The following is a 25720-nucleotide window of genomic DNA, read 5'->3' on the forward strand; positions in this document are numbered from 1 at the left end:
GATGCTGAGCATACAAGAGGAAACAACACAGACAAAATTTCCTGTTCTTCTGGGGGTTAAATTTTAGTGGAGAGAGATAGATGGGAAACAAAATAAATAAGTAAAATATATAGTCGTTAGATATTAATGGTTGGTGGAAGGGTAATAACTTTAAAATAATAAGTTGGAGACAACCTCATTGAGAGAGAGGTGAAGAGGCAAGCCATGAGGTAACTTTTTGAAGAGGATTTCAAGGAGAGAAAACTGCAAAGCAAAGAGCAGAATTAGGGAAAATTTCCAATTATGTTGTAAATCTAATAAAGTAGGGATGAGTCTCCACAGAGGATACACTATAAGGAATGAACAAAGCACTATTCAGTTATCTCAAGCATTTCTAGGATGCACCCTTTGAGCAAAACTTTGGAAAATCTTTTGAAAGCATTTCTAGGATGCATTACCCACAAAATGTATTAAACCTTAATTGGTAAGGTTTGACAGTTATACAATTACTGATTTTTTTCATATTCACCCATAGAGAGTAATAATTTGCATAAGAGAAACCCTGATTTTAATACTCTCTTTTCTGGATAGTTTTGCATAATTTTTATGCGATTTCCTTGATGAACCCACTAATACTCTCTTCCATCCATAGTTTTGCATAATCTGCATAATAAGGACATACTGAAGAAGAACTGGGAACTGAGCAATTCAGCAAGATCTCAGAAACATGTGTTGGGAGCTGCCTGTCAGCAAATGCTGCTAGAAATTCTGTGACTATCAGGACAAATCTTGCAGATAATGGTAAAATAAATGGCCTTGGCAAGATTTTGTATAGACTGCATATTTCTTGTGGGGTCATCACTACTTTTAAAGAATCCAACTGGAATTGTTATTTCAGAACACATCTTTTCGGGTGCCTGCATACTTCTCTGTCTTCCAGATTTCTCTGAAATATTTATCTTCCTAACTGCTCATTGCCCTGTTGAGTGTAGACTGTTGATTAGAGGGGACTTCCATAGCATCGGATTATGGGAAGCTAGCAGGACATTCCAGTTACCTTGCTCCATAACACATTATCCTAAAACTTAGAGGCTTATAACAACTATATTTTTGTTTGTAATTTTTTGGGTCAGGAATTCTGGAAGAGTTTGGGATGGTGGTAATCTGAAGGCTTGACTGGACTTGATATATCCAAAGTGGTTCACTCACATAGCTGTCAGTTGATGCTGTCCTCGGCCTGTCAATCCAAGCACTTCCAAGTGACCTCTTCATGTTGTCTGGGCTTCCTCCCGATAAGGCAGCTTCAGGGTAGTCAGATTCTTACAAGGTAGCCCAAGGCTCCAAATGTGAGTGCTGCAACATTTAAGATGGAAGCTGCATGACTTTTTATAATTTAGCCTTGGATGCCATACCATGTTATTTCCATCACATTCTATTTGTTACAAATGAGATATCAGCCCACCCAGAGTTCAGAAGAGGTTACATGTACCTCCCTCCTGATGAGAGGAATGTCAAGGTCACATGGATTGTAGAGGAACATGTGGCCTAGGAGATATTGTTGTGGCCATATTGGAAAAATATAAGCTGCCACAGAGGGTTAGTTAGCAAAAGTAGAATGTGTGAAGGCCCTGAACTCAAGATAAAGTATAGAGGTCACCATATCTTGTAGAGAAACAGACAAGAGCAGAAACTGCAGAATGTTTACATTTTGTGCTCACAATAGGAAAAGGATCCAAGAATATAGGAGGAGTTTAGACATGTCAGGTTAAGGTTTGAAAAAAGGCCTCACTCTGTATTCTATACTTCAGGGTACCTTAAGTCTCTCATGGCACTCTCATGGTAATTCATTCATTATTTCATAAACGTTTAGTAAATATCTACTACAGGTAGTAGTGATAGTAGTAGTAGTAGTTGTAGTATAGTCAGAGAGTATTCTAGGCTCTTGCATATCAGTAAATAAATGCAAGAAAAAGCCCTACCCTCACGGAGAGTATATTCTAGTGGAGTAATGGTATTAAAATAAATAACGCTGCATGCAAATTAAGTATAGGACAATTAGAGGTGGGGTTTCAAAGAACACTAATACTTCACCCTACCCTGTATCCATACTCTTTGTCATGCAACTTTGAAGTTCAACAAAAACACCTTATATTTCCTCATGTGATTTGCCAATAGACGAAGGCAGAAAAGAGTGTGTGGTCCTGAGACTAGACCCTCAGAAGTCTTGCATGTCTCTGCTTTTGCTTTAGCCCCTCTGCCATTGCCATGCAAGCATGCTGTGTTGGTCAGCTAAAAGACAAGAGACATGGGTCGCAGCCCAGTCACCTCAGTCTCCCCAAGCATGACCCAACCGACCTCCAGACACCTGAATGAGCCCAGCCAAGATCCCAAATGCATGAACAGTAAACTTACTGTCATGTGCTATAAGATTTTGTGATTGCTGGGGGCGGAGCAAGATGGCCGAATAGGAACAGCTCCAGTCTCCAACTCCCAGTGCGAGCGACACAGAAGACCGGTGATTTCTGCATTTTCAACTGAGGTACTGGGTTCATCTCACTGGGGAGTGCCGGACGATTGGTGCTGGTCAGCTGCTGCAGCCCGACCAGCGAGAGCTGAAGCAGGGCGAGGCATTGCCTCACCTGGGAAGCCCAAGGGGGAAGGGAATCCCTTTTCCTAGCCAGGGGAACTGAGACACACAACACCTGGGAAATCAGGTAACTCCCACCCCAATACTGCGCTTTAAGCAAACAGGCACACCAGGAGATCATATCCCACACCTGGCTGGGAGGGTCCCATACCCACGGAGCCTCCCTCATTGCTAGCACAGCAGTCTGTGATCTACCAGCAAGGCAGCAGCCAGGCTGGGGGAGGGGCGCCCGCCATTGCTGAGGCTTAAGTAGGTAAACAAAGCTGCTGGGAAGCTCGAACTGGGTGGAGCTCACAGCAGCTCAAGGAAACCTGCCTGTCTCTGTAGACTCCACCTCTGGGGACAGGGCAATAACAAACGCAGCAGACGCAAACCTCTGCAGACGCAAACGACTCTGTCTGACAGCTTTGAAGAGAGCAGTGGATCTCCCAACACGGAGGTTGAGATCTGAGAAGGGACAGACTCCCTGCTCAAGTGGGTCCCTGACCCCCGAGTAGCCTAACTGGGAGACATCCCCCACTAGGGGCAGTCTGACACCCCACACCTCACAGGGTGGAGTACACCCCTGAGAGGAAGCTTCCAAAGCAAGAATCAGACAGGTACACTCGCTGTTCAGAAATATTCTATCTTCTGCAGCCTCTGCTGCTGATACCCAGGCAAACAGGGTCTGGAGTGGACCTCAAGCAATCTCCAACAGACCTACAGCTGAGGGTCCTGACTGTTAGAAGGAAAACTATCAAACAGGAAGGACACCTACACCAAAACCCCATCAGTACATCACCATCATCAAAGACCAGAGGCAGATAAAACCACAAAGATGGGGAAAAAGCAGGGCAGAAAAGCTGGAAATTCAAAAAATAAGAGCGCATCTCCCCTGGCAAAGGAGCGCAGCTCATCGCCAGCAATGGATCAAAGCTGGACGGAGAATGACTTTGACGAGATGAGAGAAGAAGGCTTCAGTCCATCAGATTTCTCAGAGCTAAAGGAGGAATTACGTACCCAGCGCAAAGAAACTAAAAATCTTGAAAAAAAAGTGGAAGAATTGATGGCTAGAGTAATTAATGCAGAGAAGGTCATAAACGAAATGAAAGAGATGAAAACCATGACATGAGAAATACGTGACAAATGCACAAGCTTCAGTAACCGACTCGATCAACTGGAAGAAAGAGTATCTGCGATTGAGGATCAAATGAATGAAATGAAGCGAGAAGAGAAACCAAAAGAAAAAAGAAGAAAAAGAAATGAACAAAGCCTGCAAGAAGTATGGGATTATGTAAAAAGACCAAATCTACGTCTGATTGGGGTGCCTGAAAGTGAGGGGGAAAATGGAACCAAGTTGGAAAACACTCTTCAGGATATCATCCAGGAGAACTTCCCCAACCTAGTAGGCCAGGCCAACATTCAAATTCAGGAAATACAGAGAACGCCACAAAGATACTCCTCGAGAAGAGCAACTCCAAGACACATAATTGCCAGATTCACCAAAGTTGAAATGAAGGAAAAAATCTTAAGGGCAGCCAGAGAGAAAGGTCGGGTTACCCACAAAGGGAAGCCCATCAGACTAACAGCAGATCTCTCGGCAGAAACTCTCCAAGCCAGAAGAGAGTGGGGGCCAATATTCAACATTCTTAAAGAAAAGAATTTTCAACCCAGAATTTCATATCCAGCCAAACTAAGTTTCATAAGTGAAGGAGAAATAAAATCCTTTACAGATAAGCAAATGCTTAGAGATTTTGTCACCACTAGGCCTGCCTTACAAGAGACCCTGAAGGAAGCACTAAACATGGAAAGGAACAACCGGTACCAGCCATTGCAAAAACATGCCAAAATGTAAAGACCATCGAGGCTAGGAAGAAACTGCATGAACTAACGAGCAAAATAACCAGTTAATATCATAATGGCAGGATCAAGTTCACACATAACAATCTTAACCTTAAATGTAAATGGACTAAATGCTCCAATTAAAAGACACAGACTGGCAAACTGGATAAAGAGTCAAGACCCATCAGTCTGCTGTATTCAGGAGACCCATCTCACATGCAGAGACATACATAGGCTCAAAATAAAGGGATGGAGGAAGATTTACCAAGCAAATGGAGAACAAAAAAAAGTGGGGGTTGCAATACTAGTCTCTGATAAAACAGACTTTAAACCATCAAAGATCAAAAGAGACAAAGAAGGCCATTACATAATGGTAAAGGGATCAATTCAACAGGAAGAGCTAACTATCCTAAATATATATGCACCCAATACAGGAGCACCCAGATTCATAAAGCAAATCCTTAGAGACTTACAAAGAGACTTAGACTCCCATACAATAATAATGGGAGACTTCAACACTCCACTGTCAACATTAGACAGATCAACGAGACAGAAAGTTAACAAGGATATCCAGGAATTGAACTCATCTCTGCAGCAAGCAGACCTAATAGACATCTATAGAACTCTCCACCCCAAATCAACAGAATATACATTCTTCTCAGCACCACATCGTACTTACTCCAAAATCGACCACATAATTGGAAGTAAAGCACTCCTCAGCAAATGTACAAGAACAGAAATTATAACAAACTGTCTCTCAGACCACAGTGCAATCAAACTAGAACTCAGGACTAAGAAACTCAATCAAAACCACTCAACTACATGGAAACTGAACAACCTGCTCCTGAATGACTACTGGGTACATAATGAAATGAAGGCAGAAATAAAGATGTTCTTTGAAACCAATGAGAACAAAGAGACAACATACCAGAATCTCTGGGACACATTTAAAGCAGTGTGTAGAGGGAAATTTATAGCACTAAATGCCCACAAGAGAAAGCAGGAAAGATCTAAAATTGACACTCTAACATCGCAATTAAAAGAACTAGAGGAGCAAGAGCAAACACATTCGAAAGCTAGCAGAAGGCAAGAAATAACTAAGATCAGAGCAGAACTGAAGGAGATAGAGACACAAAAAACTCTCCAAAAAATCAATGAATCCAGGAGTTGGTTTTTTGAAAAGATCAACAAAATTGACAGACCACTAGCAAGACTAATAAAGAAGAAAAGAGAGAAGAATCAAATCGACGCAATTAAAAATGATAAAGGGGATATCACCACCGACCCCACAGAAATACAAACTACCATCAGAGAATACTATAAACACCTCTACGCAAATAAACTGGAAAATCTAGAAGAAATGGATAATTTCCTGGACACTTACACTCTTCCAAGACTAAACCAGGAAGAAGTTGAATCCCTGAATAGACCAATAGCAGGCTCTGAAATTGAGGCAATAATTAATAGCCTACCAACCAAAAAAAGTCCAAGACCAGATGGATTCACAGCTGAATTCTACCAGAGGTACAAGGAGGAGTTGGTACCATTCCTTCTGAAACTATTCCAATCAATAGAAAAAGAGGGAATCCTCCCTAACTCATTTTATGAGGCCAACATCATCCTGATACCAAAGCCTGGCAGAGACACAACAAAAAAAGAGAATTTTAGACCAATATCCCTGATGAACATCGATGCAAAAATCCTCAATAAAATACTGGCAAACCGGATTCAGCACACATCAAAAAGCTTATCCACCATGATCAAGTGGGCTTCATCCCTGGGATGCAAGGCTGGTTCAACATTCGCAAATCAATAAACATAATCCAGCATATAAACAGAACCAAAGACAAGAACCACATGATTATCTCAATAGATGCAGAAAAGGCTTTTGACAAAATTCAACAGCCCTTCATGCTAAAAACGCTCAATAAATTTGGTATTGATGGAACGTACCTCAAAATAATAAGAGCTATTTATGACAAACCCACAGCCAATATCATACTGAATGGGCAAAAACTGGAAGCATTCCCTTTGAAAACTGGCACAAGACAGGGATGCCCTCTCTCACCACTCCTATTCAACATAGTGTTGGAAGTTCTGGCTAGGGCAATTAGGCAAGAGAAAGAAATCAAGGGTATTCAGTTAGGAAAAGAAGAAGTCAAACTGTCCCTGTTTGCAGATGACATGATTGTATATTTAGAAAACCCCATTGTCTCAGCCCAAAATCTCCTTAAGCTGATAAGCAACTTCAGCAAAGTCTCAGGATACAAAATTAATGTGCAAAAATCACAAGCATTCTTATACACCAGTAACAGACAAACAGAGAGCCAAATCTGGAATGAACTTCCATTCACAATTGCTTCAAAGAGAATAAAATACCTAGGAATCCAACTTACAAGGGATGTAAAGGACCTCTTCAAGGAGAACTACAAACCACTGCTCAGTGAAACAAAAGAGGACACAAACAAATGGAAGAACATACCATGCTCATGGATAGGAAGAATCAATATCGTGAAAATGGCCATACTGCCCAAGGTAATTTATAGATTCAATGCCATCCCCATCAAGCTACCAACGAGTTTCTTCACAGAATTGGAAAAAACTGCTTTAAAGTTCATATGGAACCAAAAAAGAGCCTGCATCTCCAAGACAATCCTAAGTCAAAAGAACAAAGCTGGAGGCATCACACTACCTGACTTCAAACTATACTACAAGGCTACAGTAACCAAAACAGCATGGTACTGGTACCAAAACAGAGATATAGACCAATGGAACAGAACAGAGTCCTCAGAAATAATACCACAGATCTACAGCCATCTGATCTTTGACAAACGTGAGAGAAACAAGAAATGGGGAAAGGATTCCCTATTTAATAAATGGTGCTGGGAAAATTGGCTAGCCATAAGTAGAAAGCTTAAACTGGATCCTTTCCTTACTCCTTATACGAAAATTAATTCAAGATGGATTAGAGACTTAAATGTGAGACCTAATACCATAAAAATCCTAGAGGAAAACCTAGGTAGTACCATTCAGGACATAGGCATGGGCAAAGACTTCATGTCTAAAACACCAAAAGCAACGGCAGCAAAAGCCAAAATTGACAAATGGGATCTCATTAAACTAAAGAGCTTCTGCACAGCTAAAGAAACTACCATCAGAGTGAACAGGCAACCTACAGAATGGGAGAAAATTTTTGCAATCTACTCATCTGACAAAGGGCTAATATCCAGAACCTACAAAGAACTCAAACAAATTTACAAGAAAAAAACAAACAACCCCATCAAAAAGTGGGCAAAGGATATGAACAGACATTTCTCAAAAGAAGACATTCATACAGCCAACAGACACATGAAAAAATGCTCATCATCACTGGCCATCAGAGAAATGCAAATCAAAACCACAATGAGATACCATCTCACACCAGTTAGAATGGCAATCATTAAAAAGTCAGGAAACAACAGGTGCTGGAGAGGATGTGGAGAAATAGGAACACTTTTACACTGTTGGTGGGATTGTAAACTAGTTCAACCATTATGGAAAACAGTATGGCGATTCCTCAAGGATCTAGAACTAGATGTGCCATATGACCCAGCCATCCCATTACTGGGTATATACCCAAAGGATTATAAATTATGCTGCTATAAAGACACATGCATACGTATGTTTATTGCAGCACTATTCACAATAGCAAAGACTTGGAATCAACCCAAATGTCCATCAGTGACAGATTGGATTAAGAAAATGTGGCACATATACACCATGGAATACTATGCAGCCATAAAAAAGGATGAGTTTGTGTCCTTTGTAGGGACATGGATGCAGCTGGAAACCATCATTCTTAGCAAACTATCACAAGAACAGAAAACCAAACACCGCATGTTCTCACTCATAGGTGGGAACTGAACAATGAGATCACTTGGACTCAGGAAGGGGAACATCACACACAGGGGCCTATCATGGGGAGGGGGGAGGGGGGAGGGATTGCATTGGGAGTTATACCTGATGCAAATGACGAGTTGATGGGTGCAGCACACCAACATGGCACAAGTATACATATGTAACAAACCTGCACGTTATGCACATGTACCCTACAACTTAAAGTATAATAATAATAAATAAATTTTAAAAAAAAGATTTTGTGATTGCTTTTTATACAGCATTTTGGGGCAATGGACAGATGACACAACTGGGAAAAAGCAGAAGAGCTCCTTTTCTCGGAGATGCGTTTACATACAGTTCTATTTTGAAGCCAGTTAGCAGATCCCTGTTGTTGCTGCCGCTACCTCTGGGATGGAGTGTTTGGAAGAATAATCAGAGTCAGAGTTAAGAGTTGCCTTTAGATTCATGACAAGGGTGAGTGGGGTGTGGAGGAATGAAGTGAAATAAGGCTTCATTTCTGCTGGTAAAGGCTTTATTTTATGTTTCCTTGTCTGAGGGGACAAAAATCACCTCTAATGCCTGTTGTGGTTGAGGGATGAGGAAGGACGTCTCAAGGAGAAACTCAACATCCCTCTTGGTTCTTTGATGCCTTTCCTTCCTTTAACATATGAAGCTCCCTGCCTAAAAGTGGACTTTTATTATTATTATTATTATTAAAAATAAATCCGTTTTGGCAGCATCAAAGGGGGACAATGGCCATACTGTCGTTGAACTATGTGGATGTGTCCCTCCTGGCAGTCATGTTGGCAAACTAAGGTTCTTTCCCAGACTACATTAAGTAAGGGTGGAGGGGCAGGGTATTTAATTTCTGCTTCCCAATCATGGTGACATTTAACACTTCTGAGGAAAAAAAAAAAAATTGCGTCCAAACTGGCCTTTCAAGTAAGTGGAATAGTTACTCTCCCCACAAAGTATCAGAAACTGTTCTATGAGCCACTTACTCCTTTGTGTCTTGCATAGTCCCTGTCAAAATACAAATACTTCTGGGAAACGTGACCTCTTTAGTCTTCAAGAGTCAACACTTTGGGAAAGGCAGAATTATTTCAAACAGCTGAGCACAAGAAAGGCCACTAGCTTTTGTAATTGTTCATTTTCTCTTTTTTCCTACTGAATTGTAAGCTCCAAGAGGTCTAGGATCATGCCCCTCTTATTCATCCATCTATTTCCAGGTTTCAGGTTTCAGGACATATAGGAGAACCTCCATAATACCCTTGGGAAGAAAGCAGAAGAGAACAAACATGGGAAAGAAGGGAGGGAAGGGGGAGATAAAAAGCCTAATTAAATTATCACAGAGCGTTTATCCTAATATTAACTAGTTAATGACTTCAAGATATGTATTGAGCTTTTACTATGCACGCATGGCAGGAGGGGAGTGCCCCTTCCTTGCCTTAACCTGGTGTGGTTCTTTGAGTTTTTACTCCTGTATACTCGAAGAAAACAATACAAAAACCAAAACTGGGAAAAAAGTTCCCGTATGGGGTATTTCACCGTTTTAATGCATTAAACATGATGTGCTCAAATACCCCAGCCTTTGGGATTGAAACATTCATAATGAGAACTCCGAAGCGACCAAGATGAAATACAAACGTCAAAGAAGGCGCCTAGTTTTGTCTTGGTACTCTTGGTACTTTTGTCTTGGTACTCTAGCCTAATTCAGTGGCTCCTCAAACTTTAATGTGCACGCGAATCACCTGGGGATCTTGCTGAATATTCAGATTTGGATTCAATAGGTCTGGAGCGAAGCCTGAGATGCTGCGTTTTTAACATGCTCCTGGGTGATGTTGATGCTTCTAACCCAAGGACCACACTTTGAGTATACAAAGGACTGGAGACTGTCACCTCTACCGCCAGGTGTGTCTATGCTGAGTCCCAGAGTCCCAGATCAGTGTCCCGCACGTCCTCGGCCTTCCGCCAGGAGGGGAGGAGCCGGGGGCGGAGCGGGAGGAGTGGCGCGGGCCCCGCGTGGGTCCTGCCAGATATCACCTCGGCCCCTTGGAGAGGCAGCCGAGCTGCGGCGGCGCAGGAGGGGGCGGGTTCGGCGAGGGCGCGGCCTCTGAGAGGGGAGCGCACGATACGCATCCCCGGGATCGCCCGGGCCACTCGGGAGCCTCGCGGCAGCCCGGCGCCCCACTTGGCCATCCGCTCCTTGCCCGCCTCCTCTTGTTACCTCCCGTCTCATCCTTCTCGCTCCTTCCCCGCCGCATACACCGCCATCCGAGTGCCTCAGAGAGCCGGAGGTGGTGTGCGGGGCTGCAGGGCACGACTTCAAGCGGTCCTCAGCTCCGCACTAGCGGGCACGGGTAACAGCATGGACACCAAGCGCTGCTTCGCCAATCGCTTCGATGACTACCAGGGCAGCCTGCTGGCGGGCCAGTGTGAGGAGGCGGTGGCGCCCTTGGTCACCGCCACCATCGAGCGCATCCTCCAGGAGCTTCCCCCACTCGGGGGCGACGCGGAGGCCCGAGGGGCGACGGCCGGGGCTAGCGGCTGCCAAGGGGGGCTTTATGGCGGCGTGGCCGGAGTGGCCTACATGCTCTACCACGTCTCGCAGAGCCCGCTCTTCTCCACCGCCCGGGAACGCTATCTGCGCTCGGCTAAGCGCCTCATCGACGCGTGCGCCCGCGCTGAGGAGTGGGGCGAGCCGGACGCCGACACCCGCGCTGCCTTCCTGCTCGGGGGCGCGGGCGTGTACGCCGTGGCCACGCTCGTGTACCACGCCCTGGGCCGGTCCGACTACGTGCAGCCGCTGGGCAAGTTCCGGGCTCTGTGTGCCGTCTGCGCGCCGGTCTCCTTCCTGGAGTGCGGCTCCGACGAGCTGTTCGTGGGCCGCGCAGGCTACCTGTGTGCCGCGCTGGTGCTCAAGCAGAAACTCGCCCAGGAGGTAAGAGGTAGCCCCGGCCGCGGGAGGGCGCTCGCCGCTTGCCCGGCCTCCCTTCCCCGGACTCCTTGGCTCCGGCAGCACTGCCCCGGGTTGCTCTCTATCTCTTTGTTACTCTTCGTGTGGTGCTAGCATTTCGTCAGTCTCTTGAGGTCTGTCTCCTGCTTTTGTCCGTCTTCTTTCCTGTCTTTTTCAGTCTCTCATTTGTTGAGATTCGGCGTCTGTGCGCTTTGTCCGTGTTTTTACGCTGAACGTGGCATCACTCCAGATGCCTGTTAGCTTTCTGGGGGATGACAGTGTGGCCCTTTCAAGTAAGATGAAAACCTCAGAAATGGAAGGGATTTCCTTTCCTTTGACTCTGCTGTCAAAAGCTGAGGCATCCTCGGATGTTAGAGTGCTAGAAAGTAATGGAACTTTTCGGGGCCGATGTGGAGGTAAGTTGCTTCTGGAGCCCTGGGTCTGTAACCAAGAATAACTACTCAGCCGTGGGTCTGATGTGTTTACTGTCTTGCTTACTATTCAGTTCAACCCATGGCTCTTATTAAATGCATATCTGATAGGAGTGTCCCCTTTAAAAATACATAAAGGTAGACGGAAATGTACCCGGAAATGTACCCCATTGTGGTTGCATGTGCATTATTTCACTTAAACATATTTGCTTAGGATGGGCAAGACCACAGCTTTCTTGACAGGCAGCTTTTCTTGATGAATAACTTTACAGTGGCTCCTAAAAGTGAATTGGTTTTCACATACGTATTTTTTCCTGGACTCACTTTGAAATCAGCATGTGGTTATTAGAAGAGAATATGCCAGTTCCTGTGGAGTAGGAAAAAGAACAAAACTCTGAAGGATCATAGTGACTAGAACTGAGAGGCACTTTCATTCATAATCCACTGGAGCCAGGTATTGTTCTAGGGAGGAAGTGACACATTTAACTTGGCTTTATTTAGGTGAGAAAGGCGTTTGAAGAAAAATTAAAGGTATATAGTGTTTTAAAAGAGTAATCAACTTAGATCACCTCTACAGAGGCGGACAGGTTTTTTTTTTAATAGCAGGTGAGGTTGATTCAAGTGAGAAAAAAGATGATTAAAGAAAGTGCACTGTGTTAGCTGGGCAGCAAAGATCTATGTTACAAAGTTGTCTTGAAATCGTTTACTCTGCTTCTGAGTCACTGTTGCTGCCAGCAGTTATTCAAATGCCCTTCCAGTTGTAGAAAACCTTTTAGCAGGCCACAGAGATATTTACATATCATTTGCATGCATTTGCATCTGCTCCCCTCACCTTGTAGTCTGGCAGCAGGCGATTTTCAAAAATTTTTTTCCAATTGTTTTCCTTAATCTTGCCTCTTCCCCTTTCCATGCCTTGAGGCCTTTTCTCCAGAATGGAGTGGGAAGAGTGTGTGACCACCAGGTCACACAGGTGGAAGCAGACCAGAAGGACTCTGCCCAAAAACTGGTGGTTTGGGCCAATCTGCAACACTGAGCCACAAAGACATTTATTAAGACCTCTCTTCTGCCCTCCTGCCAAACCAGATCTTCTTTTTTGTGCTAATCGAGTTGAGGTGCTTTGGCCCCTGCTCCCAGGAGATGGAACAAGCTTCAAGGATAAGGAAAAAAAAAAAAAAAAAAAAAACCCAGCTCTTAACCTGAGCAAACCAGTTAGTTCCAGTGCCAGCTGCAGCTGTGGCAATTCAGGACTTTCTGGCTTGAAAGGTGTAGGGCAGGGGCTAAGTACGCCAGGCTGGAAGCCCTTTGAGGGGAAAGTACAAGTTTTACACACCATCCCCAACCCGCAAGTCCTAGCCAGCACAGGACTTTGCCCTCAGTAGGTGATCCATAAACCTTGATTAAATTGAATTGCGAATTTGTGTCATTTCTTTATAAATAATCTGTCAGTATGACCTGGGTTTCTTCCCCTCCGATGTCATTTATATTCACATTCCTCTGGCAGTTCCCTCAGTTAACACTCTAATTTAGATCCTCCCCACATTACTTGGCACATCTTTGCCACCTAATAAAGAGTTGAATGAATGAATCACCATATATTGGGACTGGTGCAATATACTTTGAGCTAGAATCTCCCACTCGAGCCGTTCCATCTACCGCTAAGAAACAAATATTTCAAAAGACACTTTTCATCATGTTATTTCCCTGCTCAGCATACTGCAGTGGCTCCCTATTACTTTTTCTCCAGTGGCTTGTCATTTCACAGTTAAAGTTATGATTCTGAAAAATCCTGAGAAGGCCCCACATGATCTAGCCTCCTACACACGTACTCTACTCCTTGCTCATTCTTCTTCAACCACACTGGCCGTGTTACTGTTTTAGTTACTTTCCTGTCTCAGGCTGTTTGTTCTTACGGTTCTTTCTACTTGGAACACTCCCTCTAAGTATTTATAGCTAGATTTCTGACCTTGTATAGGTGTGTATGTGTGTATATATATACACACACACATAAAAATATTTTTTTTTTTTGAGACAGGGTCTCAGTCTGTCACCCAGGCTGCAGTGCAGTGGTGCAACCATGGCTTACTGTAGCCTCGACCTCCTGGGCTCAGGTGATCCTCCTACCTCAGCCTCCCAAGTAGGTGACACCACAGGCATGCGCCACCACACCCGGCTAATTTTTTGTATTTTTTGTAGAGACAGAGTTTTACTATATTGCCTATGCTGTTCTGGAACTCCTGGGCTCAAGTGATCTGCCCGCCTCAGTCTCTTAAAGTGCTGGGATGACAGTCATGAGCCACTGTGCCTGGCCTTGTATAGGTCTTTACTTCCTCGCTGAGGCCTTTCCTGACTACCCTATTTAAAATTGCAACCCGATCCTCAACTTATCCCCCTTTAGTGATTTGTTTTACTTAAATTGTTTATTTATGTCTTTGCCAATTAGAATGTAAGCTCCATAAGGGTAGACATTTTTGGTTTCATTGATGTTCATTGCCAAGACTGCCTGGCACATTTTTAGATACCCAGCTTTGTGTGTGTTTGCAAATATCACTCAGTTTTAGTGGTGTCCCATTTATCAATATTTTCCTTTATGATGGTAGTTTTGGTGTCATGTCTAAAGAAATCTTTTCCCATTGCCAAAGTTTCAGTAAATATTTGTTAAATGAATGAATGAATGAATTATAGTTTCTTTCCATTATTTTTCTTGGCTTAAGCTCAACCAATAAAGCAGTGCTTATTAAACTTTAATGTGCTTAGAAATCACCTGCAGATCTTATAGAGCTGCAAGTTCCTGGGTGATGCTGATATTGCGGGTCCATAGAGCATGCTTTGAATAGCAAGGCAATACTGTGCTGCATAGATTTTAGCATTATAACTGCCACCTCTATTAAGGCATACTGTAAGACATCATTCTATGAAGCTTGATAGGTTTATTTAAAACGTCTGTAGTTTAGAATGCTGATTACTATATCCTACCTTTCACTCTAAAGACCCACAAGAGGAATTGCTCTCAGATTGTAGAGACAGTAATAGTTGTGTGACTCCTGGCAATTGATTGAATTGTAAAAATCTTCAAAATATGTCATGTAACTGATTCTGTTTGTCACTTTGTGTTGGCTACTAGGGAGTGTATGGCTAGAATTGTGGTCCCTATAAGCTAGCATACAGTACCTTAGCAGATCTGTATTTATGTGTAGACGTTTCTCCTGGGTTTATCTAATTTGTTTCTTCCTTAGTTTACCCTTTTCTAGGTTCTTTTCTTTTGATTTGATTTTGTTGTTTGTATTTATGCTTACAAGGTTCAGATATAAGAAAAAAATGTATATGTATGTGGCAAGATACATACACATGTATTTTCACTTAACTTGGCCTGTATTTTCACTTAACTTGGCCTTCCTGGAATAGCTCCAAGGATTTCTTAGGCAGATATCCTTGAGCAACGGGGCATTGAAGTCTCCAGAAATCATGCCAGATAAACTTATATTGGGTCCATTCGACTTTCCACTGATTGGTGGAAATGGAGCGGACAATGGCAGAGGGATTATGGGGAGACCTGGGATCTCAGTTAAAATAATAACTCTGCCACTGAATGATCTTGGAAAAATATTTTAACATCGTTGAGCCTTAATTTCCTCACCTGTAAATTGATTAATAAGAGCTTCTTCATTGACTCGTTCTGGTTTTCATTCATTCATTCCGTGAACGTCAGGTTTCTACATGGTGTGAGGCAATTTACTAGATGCTTCGATTCAGTAGTGAACAAAAAATACAAGTCTGTTGGTGAAGAAAAAAATAACATCAGTCCTTTTAGTTAAGTGCTCTTAAGGATGTAATCAGGAACTAATTGAGGACAGGTGGGAAACGGGAGGGCTGCTGTTTGGTAGGAAAGCTTCTCTGTGGAGGCAACGTCCTGGCTTATCACTAGAGCATGGGAACCAAGTGGCTGCGCTAAGAACAGGCATTCCAGGCAGAGGGCAAGAGCCCCTAAGGTAGGAAATGACTTGGACATTTCAAAGAAATAGAAGGAGGCTAGCATGGCTGGAGGAGAGAGAGAGCAGGGCATAGAGGAGTTTGAAACCATGGAAGGAGACATGAGCAGGGTAAAATCAGATCCTGGAGACCCAAGTTAGTCAAAGTTAGGAGTCTGCATTTGTTTCGTGTTTAAAGGAGGAAATATCTTGATCTAACTTACCTTTTAGAAAGATCGCCCTGGTTTTTTGCATTAAGAGTGGATTGACAATATTAAGAATGATAACAAGGGGGACTGGTTATGGGGGGGTGTAAACCCCTTTTGTGCCAAGGACTCCTTGTCAGTCTGGTGAAACCTATAGGACCTCTTCTTAGGATAATATTTTTAAATGCATAAAAGAAAACACACAGAATTACAAAGGGAGTCAAGTATATTGCAGCCCCGTTACCAAAACATTTTTAAAATGTGTGAGCAGTAGCGTATGTGCTCCTTTACTAACACATTAAATAAGATTTTACGGCAGGTCTAATGATGATGATACTTTTGAAACAGTGATGAGAGTCAATGATATTTTGAGATACCTTCCACAGCTGCAGCGTGGCATGCATATATCTGTGATTTCTATAGGTGACAAAGTCACAAGTACAACTAGTGGTTTGTGGTTTACATTTGTAAGGAAATGCTAAGTTGTTTAAGTAAGGCGGGAAACATGTAGATGTGATTTTATTTCCCCAGCCAAAGGAGACTGGTTTGGAAGTTGCTGTGATGACCAGTCCTAGATAAAGTACCTAGCACAGTGCTTGGCACATAGTAGCTGCTAAATGGAATCAATGGTAGCCTTTTTCGCTACTACTAACAGAAAACCTAAGGTAATTCTGAATATCAGATAGAAAATGATACTCAATATGACGTACCTATCTTCCTGCTGTGATTTGAAAACAACAACAACAACAACAGCAAATTACTGCAAAGTTGTTAATTGGGTCTTTGGCTCATTTCTAAGGCAGGTGGTTGGCAGCTGTATAAGGGGCAATGCTTTTAGCTGTAAATAACAAAATGTCTAATAAAAAGTCATCTAAATAATGAGAACATTTATTATGTGGAAGTGGAAAACTAGGCCACTCCAGGATTGTTTCAGCAACTCAGGAGGGTTATCCAAATCCAAGCTCTTTCCAGCTGTTTTCTCTGCTGTTCTCAGTGTTTGAGCTGTTTCACCTTTCAATGTTGTAACATGGCTGCTGTCATTGCAAACATTGTGTTCCCCTAACTGCAGTAGTGAGGAAAGGTCTGAGGCTTTTTTTCCCCTGCATCTTTTTCTAAAGTCATGTAGAACATTCTATCCTAGAAGAATTTCCCTTCTGACTCATTGCGCAGCGCTTGGTCATTAGCCAGTTCTAGTTTCAGGGAGGCTGGGAAGGCCGGTGTTTTTATTTTTAACCTCCATCATTGACAGGTACCGACACGAAAACAGGGAGAAGGAAATGGTTGTTTGTTGGTTACCAAAGCATCTGCCCTTTGGCGTCCCTTGGCAAGGTCTGTCTTGTGACCTCCTTTATCCGTTCGCTTTTCCTCCCTTTGGTGTTTCTCTTGCCTTTTCCACGTCATCTCCATGTGTCATGACACCTGTAAGGCATCTTGTTTTTGCTGTCAGCTAGCTGCCAATTAAATAAAAGCTAAGATATTAACTGTTAATCAAAATTTAAACTAGTAAAGTTTGGGGAATATATTTTATGGCAGCAACTGCATTTTTCCTACCTTTTCTTAAAAAGTATTTCTCTCACCAAAGATATAAAACAAAATGAGTCTTTAAATTGTTTAAAATTTGTTTTAGGCCTGGCACGGTGGCTCATGCCTCTAATCCCAGCACTTTGGGAGGCCGAGGTGGGCAGATCACATGAGGTCAGGAGTTCGAGACCAGCCTGGACAACATAGTGAAACCCTGTCTCTACTAAAAATACAAAAATTAGCTGGGCATGTGGTAGGTGCCTGTAATCCTAGCTACTCAGGAGACTGAGGCAGGAGAATTGGTTGAACCTGGGAGGCGGAGGTTGCAGTGAGCCGAGACTGCACCACTATACTCCAGCCTGGGTGACAGAGTGAGACTCCATCTCCAAAAAAAAAAAAAAAAAAAATTTGTTTTAAAAGTTAACATTTAAAAAAATTTTTTAGAAGTCTATTCCATAAAATACCTGTATTTTATCCACTTATACAAATTATCATATTATACATATATTATACAACTTGCTTTCTTGCTTAATGTACATTGGACATCTTTGCATATTGTATACAGAGATGTAACATTCTTTATACTGGTTTAATAGTTATACTATAATTTAACCCTTATTGATGGACATTAGGTTGATTCCAGTTTTTTCTCCTTTTTTTGCTATCACAAATAGTGCCATAAATAATATACATGCATATACATATACAGTAGTCCTGCCGTATCTGCCAGGGATATGTTCCAAGACCGCCAGTGGATGCCTGGAACCATGGATAGTACCAAATGCTATATATACTGCTTTTCTGATCTGATACCCAAGACTCCTAGAGACACCTACTAAGTGACCAAGGGGCAGGTGGTTTACAGAGTGGATATGCTGGAAAAAGGGATGATTCATGTCCCAGGTGGGAAGGAGCAGGATGTCCCCAAATTTTATCACACTACTCAGAATGGCATGAAATTTAAAACTTATGAATTGTTTATTTCTGGAATTTTCCACATAGTATTTTTGGACCCCGGATGTCTGCTGGTAACTGAAACCACAGAAAGCAAAACCTTGGATAAAAGAGGATTGCTGTAAAATGCATATATATATATAATGTATACATGTAATATATGTGTGTGTATATATATCTTTTCATATATGTATTTTTACCAACTTTTGCAAGTATCTATGTAGGGTAAATTTTTAAAACACAATTGCTGGGTCAAAATTGACATATATTTTTTATTTGATAGAGGATTATCAAATTGCCCTCCAAAAATGTTCTACCAATTTCTATTCCCTCCACCAGCATTTGGGAGTACCTGTGTTCTCACTGGGTTTCATCAGAAGTTTTAGTATATGCCAAACTGACAAGTAGAAAATTAGGATGGAGATTTCCAGGGTAGAAACTGAGTCCCCTCATTGTTTCTTTCAACTTTTACCAAACAAAATGCGTGTGAGGAATTTCATTCAGTCTTTGGATTTGAGCGGTTCCCATTTTTTAGGCAGGTGTGTGTTGCATACGCCTAAGTAAACTCTGAAGTGTGGCTTGAAATGACGGCAGGGTTGGGCAAGCTGGATTTTTGTAGGCTGGGTCCAATTCCTAATTGGCTGATTACAGATCCACCAGGAAGCAGGCACTTCTATGGGCTACAGCTTAGACCCTTTGTTATCCATGACCCAGAACCCAGTGAGTGCTAAAATGTCGTGATGTAATAAGGATTAACAATGATTGATCACTTATTTCCACACACTATTGTAAGTTTTTTTCATGTATTATGTCACTTTTCAAAATGTACCTAAGTGTAATTTTGTTTGTTAAAATTTTTTTATTTTTAATTCCTAATCATTGTATGTATTTATGGGGTACAATGTGATGTTTTGATACATGTGTACATTGTGGAATGAGCAAATCAGGCTAATTAACATCTCCATCACCTGACATACTTATTATCATTTCTTTGTGGTAAGAACATTTAAAATCCACTTTTAGCAACTTTGAAGTATAGAATACATTATTATTAACTACAGCAGAAGATCATTGAAACTTACTCCTCCTGTGTAATTAAAACTTCATACCCTTTTACCAACTTCTCCCCTTTCCCTCCCCATCTCTCCCCACCCACCTCCAGCTTCTGGCAATTACCATTCTACTCTCACCTTCTATGAGTTTCACTTTTTGAGATTCTACATAGATGTCACTTAATACTACCAACAACCTTATAACATGGGCACCGTTATTATCTCGATCATATCCAGTAGGGAAACTGAGGCACAGAGAGGTTGAGAAACTTGTTCCAGATCACACGGCAAGTCAGTGGCAGAGATGGGGTTCCATCTTCCCCAGGCTGGTTGCCAAATCTGTGATTTCAATTGGTGATCCTCATATTTTAATGTGCATGCAAACCCCAGGGATCTTGTTAAAAATCAGCTTTTAGCTCAGTGAGTCTGGAGTGTGGCTCATGATTCTGCATCTCTACTGAGCTTCAGGTGATGCCGCTCTTGCTGGTATATGGAACAAACTTGAGCACAACACTCTGAATTACATTTTCCCCCCAATGTTATGGGGTTGCCTGTCAACAAATGTAACTGCTCCTGCAAACTTCGTGATTTTTCATCATTTTCTCTTGTACTGAGGATGACTTCTTCCATAGGTGCAAGAATACCAGCTCTCTGGTTTGTGGGTTATACTGAAGGAAAGAGTCACTTCCTGGTGCATCTCCTTGTAGGTTTAAGGGATATGTTGACATCTATTGAATGAAAGAGCAAATGCAAGGATTTCTTTTTCCTAATAGGTGTAATTTTTCACTGTATACAGCAAGTTTTTAGAATTCCTTTAAAGGCCCAAACAAACCATATCCCAGCAGTTTTAAATTATTTCATGATAATTCAAGAGACACCTTATTATGACATTCCCAAACAGAAGACATGAGCCTGATAATCATGATACCAAGCCTATTTTAGTCATTCCATTGTACCTGTTTGATGTAAAGTAGTGCTTCTCTCCAACTCTAAATTAATTTAAACTTAAAATGATCAGACATCTTCCTTTTTATTTTCTAATCACAATGATTTAACAGACCTACTCAAAATAATGTAGAAAGCTTTAGATACAGTTTATTTATATCTTTTCATCTGTTAATATACATTCCACTAAAACCCAAACTTATTATTTGTATTATAATTATTTAAAGAGAACATAGTTCATAATTTTTTGTTACAGAGTAAATGGAAAAATAAACACAGTAAAACTTGTTTTAAATGAACTTAATTATTTATTTTGCCAATAACTAAACTCACAGTGCTCTATAAGGATATTGTTTTAATGGAATTTTATTACATGTATTGGCCTTTGAATGTGAAAATGATAGATTATATTAATTTCTTACTAACTTCTTCTCTAATTACACTTTTGCTGGTTAATTTAGTAAATGATGTTTGTCGTGTGATTGGCTGCAACACAATATGCAATGGATTTCCTCCAAGTGACAGGGCAGTTCTGTAGTTTCCCCACATGGTGATGGTCTCTAGGTAAACTGGTCCAACAGTTCATGATGTGTCCAAGTCTTTTTCTTCATGATTCAACTTTACAAGTTCATCTCTGACCACCAGTCAAGTACCATGTCTTGATTAGTTTGTCTCATAAAAAAACGAGTTGTTCTTATTATACACACACACGCACACAGATATATATATATATATATATATATATATATATATATATATATATATGCATGTGTATATAAGATACACACGCACCATCACTAAATGCTTCCTAATTATTTTCTTTATGGTTTTACTTACTAGGGAAACCTACCAAGATAACAGGCCCATTATTCTTGGGGTGCTAGCCACTTGATCAAACTGAATTCTCAAGAAGTATTTGATCTTTCTTTTTGCAAGCTGAATAAAGGAGTGTTTTGTGTAAGATCAGATTTTCCTTTCTGAATAGCCTTAACCATTCAACGAACCAGAGAAATGAACGACTTTGGCCTGTTAAAGTGTGAGTATGGCTATCTGGGTCATAAAGAAGCTGTTTTTCAGATGAGAGACAAAGTCTTACAGACTTCATTGGTAAAAACATCTAAATGAGAGGTGGCAAAACAAATATTTGTCATGGCATTATGTGCTGTTAGCTGTTCCTGTGCCCATCTGCTGGCCCCATTGCTTTGCGTGGAATGGATTCCCTGTGCTCAGTGGTGTGTTGAAATCTGGTGTCTATGGCAACAAAAGCATCACCAATCTCAAAGCAAGCACTGTCGGGACCAGCTGAATCTCCCCACTCACACAACGACTTTAGGAAAGGAGACACATTCTAACAGACTTTACAGCTATCCAAGGCCAAAGAGATCCAGTGTCCAACCAGAAAGGACGTATTGTCCTTATGCATATATCATTAACATAATCTTGCTTTTTAAAATGTTTTTTTTTTCTTGTGAGGCAAAGAGAATTGCACATTTATTACAAATTGCAATTGTTGAAATAGGCTGGACTCTCAATGAAGACATTAAAGCATGATAGTTAAGAACAGTCTTTTCAGATTCAGGTAGCCTTGGGATTGTCAGACTCCATTGCAATATCTGATTGATTTTAAGCAAGTTATTTAGCATCTCTGAGGCTTAATTTCTTCACCAACAAAATGCAATTCAAGCAGCACCTACCTCATAGGTGTGCTATGACGGGCCACTGAGAATGTGTGGTAATGTGCTTGGCAGAGGATGCTCCCAAGCATAGACTAAGAATTCCCTGTGTCAGCCATGATTTTGAGTATTGGTGGGCTTCAGCATAGGGTGATGAGACAGTGTAACTGCATTTTCACTGAGATGGAGTACTCCTCCAAATGTCAGTATGTGTGGTTTTTTCTTTTCTTTTCTTTTTTTTTCCTTGAATCTATCTGACAGCTATAAACCCTCCTTCAACCTACTACTTGGTGAAGACAGTGGCTGCCAGTGTTCTGGATGTTGATTCTGAGTATTGTTGGGCTTTAGCATAGGGTGCTAAAACACTCTGCATTGATTAAATAGCATATGTATTCTTTTGGATGTTCAGCCAGTCTGTCTAATATTCCCTGTGGTGGCATTCAGAGCTGCTGTGTCCCGGATGGCAACAGCAAAGCTTTGAGATTTTCACACAGAGGTCATAAAGGGCTGGGGGGAAGCCCTCTGCTCTGCCATGCAGGAGATTAAGCTGAGCTGCTCAGGCAGATTATATGTCAAAGGAAATTGAGTGGGTGGGCATCACCCCTAAACAAGGACTTGTGTGAATTACTCTGCACTTCCTCCAGGGAAAGGGCTCTTTTCTCTTTTAAAAACTGTAGGATCTTTGCAGTGTTATAAGAATTGGCTTTCCTGTCTCTCTGATATGTGCTCCTTGGAGTAAATCACCTGATTGGCTTGAAGATACTGTAAATTGCCATACAGGTGATGTTGGAATATTTGCTTCTTACTGTTCCCCACTCCAACCTCCTATTCTGAGTGGTGGATTCAATGAGCTATTTTTTGCTCTCAAGTTCTCTTCTTTGTTTCTAGAGATAATTTGCTTCCATGGCACTAATTCAGAATTTCAGAGGAATTTCAATAGTAGTGACACTGTCAAAGTGACAACTTCAAATGAGTTTTCCTCAGCAAATGTTCCAGGTCGTGTACATTTATTAGCTTGTTTCAGAAAAGGGTTAATACAATCAAGGATTCTTTCAAGTGTTTCTTCAGCTTCTGGGCTCAGAAAGTATTTTTTTCTTGCATTAATGGACTTCTCTATTAGTATTTGAAAGCTATGTGATATAAAGCTATGTGACTCACTGTCAGTTTTACAAACTTAAATCTGCACTTCACTCTTTCATTCGTAGCTCCTATTTATATTCATTTATCACATAATGCTCTTGATATTAACAACTACACTACTCTAATAATAAAGCTATAATTATGACTTTTCCCTATCCCTAATTGGGGATAGGGGTGCCATGTGTATTGATTAGCTCTGCTTATGATCTTCAGTACCACACCAACTGGGTTCTAAGTCTTGGCTTTAATCTCCATGTGGGTCTATTTTTTTTTTTCCTGACACAAGAGTTTCTTACACTTGAACATGCATTAGAATCCCTCGAGGGTTTGTTAAAACACACATTGCTGGGCTGTACTCCCTAAGTTTCTGGAGATGGGCCTGAAAATTTTCACTTTTAACAAGTTCCCAGTGATACTGCTGCAGCTGCTGCTGGTCTGGGGAATACATTTCGAGAACAAATTTCCTGAGTAGCTAGGATTACAGGCACCTACAACCACCCTTAACCTTGGCCAAACATCTCTGAAATGTGGGAACTAGGTGAGGGCATATGGCAGCAGTACCATAAACTTATCACCCCCAGAAAATAAATCAAAGGATAAGACTTACTATGTGACAGGCACTATGATAAGCATATTTTCTTCATTTTACAGGTGAGAAAATTGTGACTTAGAGAGGTTTAGTAACTTGCCTAATATCACACAGCTAGTAAAGTAGTAGAACCCACGTTTGTCTGACCATATAACTTCTTAATTTCTATAGATTTAAGTCAGGTAAACCCTCTGCATGTTTTTCTACTAAAGCACACACTTCCAAGAGGATCTTGGGCTTGCACCACAAGATGTTTGGAAGAATAGCCTGAACTCAACTCAACACTAGAAAGGTTCAGCAATTGGAGGTTCTAGGCATCTCTGGTGGTAGTGGGAGTGTGGGTCAGGTATGAAAACAGAATTAGTTGCAAGTTTGATAAACAGTGGTTAGACTCCCAGATACTTTCCCAAATCTGAGCAACCAGATGATGGTCTTAGGCCAGGTTTCCCAAAGTTGACCTTGAGATGTGGATTCATATGGAATTGTTTATTAAGGAAGTGTTCCAAGGAGAAAGCAGTATGAGAATGGGGAAAGTAGGAAGCAGTGAATGGAAGGAAACGAAGCAAGAGTGTGATCTTAGGCTAAATTCCAGTCTCTGTCTCATCTTGTAGGGAAGCTCTGGAGTGTATATTACACTCTAGACTGGAGGTACACTCTTGTACCAGTAATGAGCTCCAGCTGGCGGTGGGGGTATGTAAATTTTCAGGTACTACCGACTCTCTTGGCATGCTGCTGAAGTTGCCCTTGTAGCCCAAAAGTAGGGCTCTGAAGAAGCCTGCAGGTGAGAGTTGTTAGAAGCAAAGTATATGGACATAGGGGGATGGCTTCAAAGAACTGATAAAGAAGCATCTGAGAAGGTTTGGTAGGGAAACCTGCAGTTCCTCCACCTGGGCCCTCCACACCTTAGTAGAAGCCTTGAGATTCACTTTTTTGACAGATTGAATTAGAGAAACTCAGCTTTGAGGCCCAAGGCACAGTCAAGGGCAGAGATGTGGTACTTCACTGAAAGCAGAATGACATGAAAGTTTACATGCTGAATTGTGGGCACCTCCCTCCTGCACACACATTTAGTTAACCTCTTCCTCAAATCCACATTCAGAACATTGGCAGCCACTGCCTCCAACAAGCAGTTGGTTGAAGGACGACATATGGTTGTCAGATACATTCATGAAGAAAGAACCACAGATACAGACATTTGGAGGATTACTCCATCCCAGTGTGAATGCAGGTACACTGTCTCATCGCACTATGCTAAAGCCAGCCAACTGGCTAGCCCTTTCCCGTACCCAGAGTTGCCAGTGAGCTTCTTAGGATGAAACTGTTAAATAGGGACTGTCATTCAAAAGACATTTGAGGAATGTGTCTGATTTAAAAGGCAGCGATGGTAACAAAATATACAAATAGGAAAGCCAATCTTGGAGGAAACAGATAATACTGCATAAGAAAATTTCCAAATGCCCAAACCTATAATTAATATTGTCAGAGAGGAAAGTAAACATGACTGAAATGAAAGTAGGATATTATTGAAAGGAATATTGAGAGAACAGAAAAGAACGCTTAGAAATAAAAAAAAAAGCAGAAATAAAAATAATTCGATGCAAAAATTAGAATATTAAGTTGAATAAATGTCCCTGAAAGTTCAACCAAAAGACAATGAGATTGATAATAAGAAAAAAGATTAGAGAAGTCCAACCTCTGTCTAATAGTCAGTCCCAATTAAAAGAGAATTAAGTGAAAGAGGAAAATTATGAGAAAAAGCAAGAATATTTTTATAAGTGAAATACATGAGTTGCCAGATTTAAGAGACCCACCAGCATATTGGATGGAAAAACAATAAAGAAGAGACTCTAAAAATTTCCAAAAAGGAAAAAACCTGGTTCCAAACAAGGATTAGCATTGGAATTGTCATAGCAACTTAGAAATTTAAAAAACAGTGAAGCAAGGTCTCCAAAATTCATAGAG

General features: G+C 41.5%; 1 protein-coding gene across 1 annotated transcript in view; it reads left to right on the forward strand.

The window, feature by feature from the left end:
- The first annotated feature begins 10204 nt into the window (after positions 1-10204).
- Positions 10205-25720, forward strand: part of LANCL3 (LanC like family member 3) — a 96662-nt gene continuing 81146 nt past the window's right edge. Inside the window, exon 1 of the mRNA XM_015127169.3 lies at positions 10205-11267. Within this exon, the coding sequence (XP_014982655.1) occupies positions 10695-11267 (573 nt within the window). The 5' untranslated portion in view covers positions 10205-10694. The remainder of the gene's footprint in view (positions 11268-25720) is intronic.

The sequence above is a fragment of the Macaca mulatta genome, chromosome X (genome assembly GCF_049350105.2).
Source record: "Macaca mulatta isolate MMU2019108-1 chromosome X, T2T-MMU8v2.0, whole genome shotgun sequence".
In the NCBI taxonomy this organism is placed as follows: Eukaryota; Metazoa; Chordata; class Mammalia; order Primates; family Cercopithecidae; genus Macaca; species Macaca mulatta.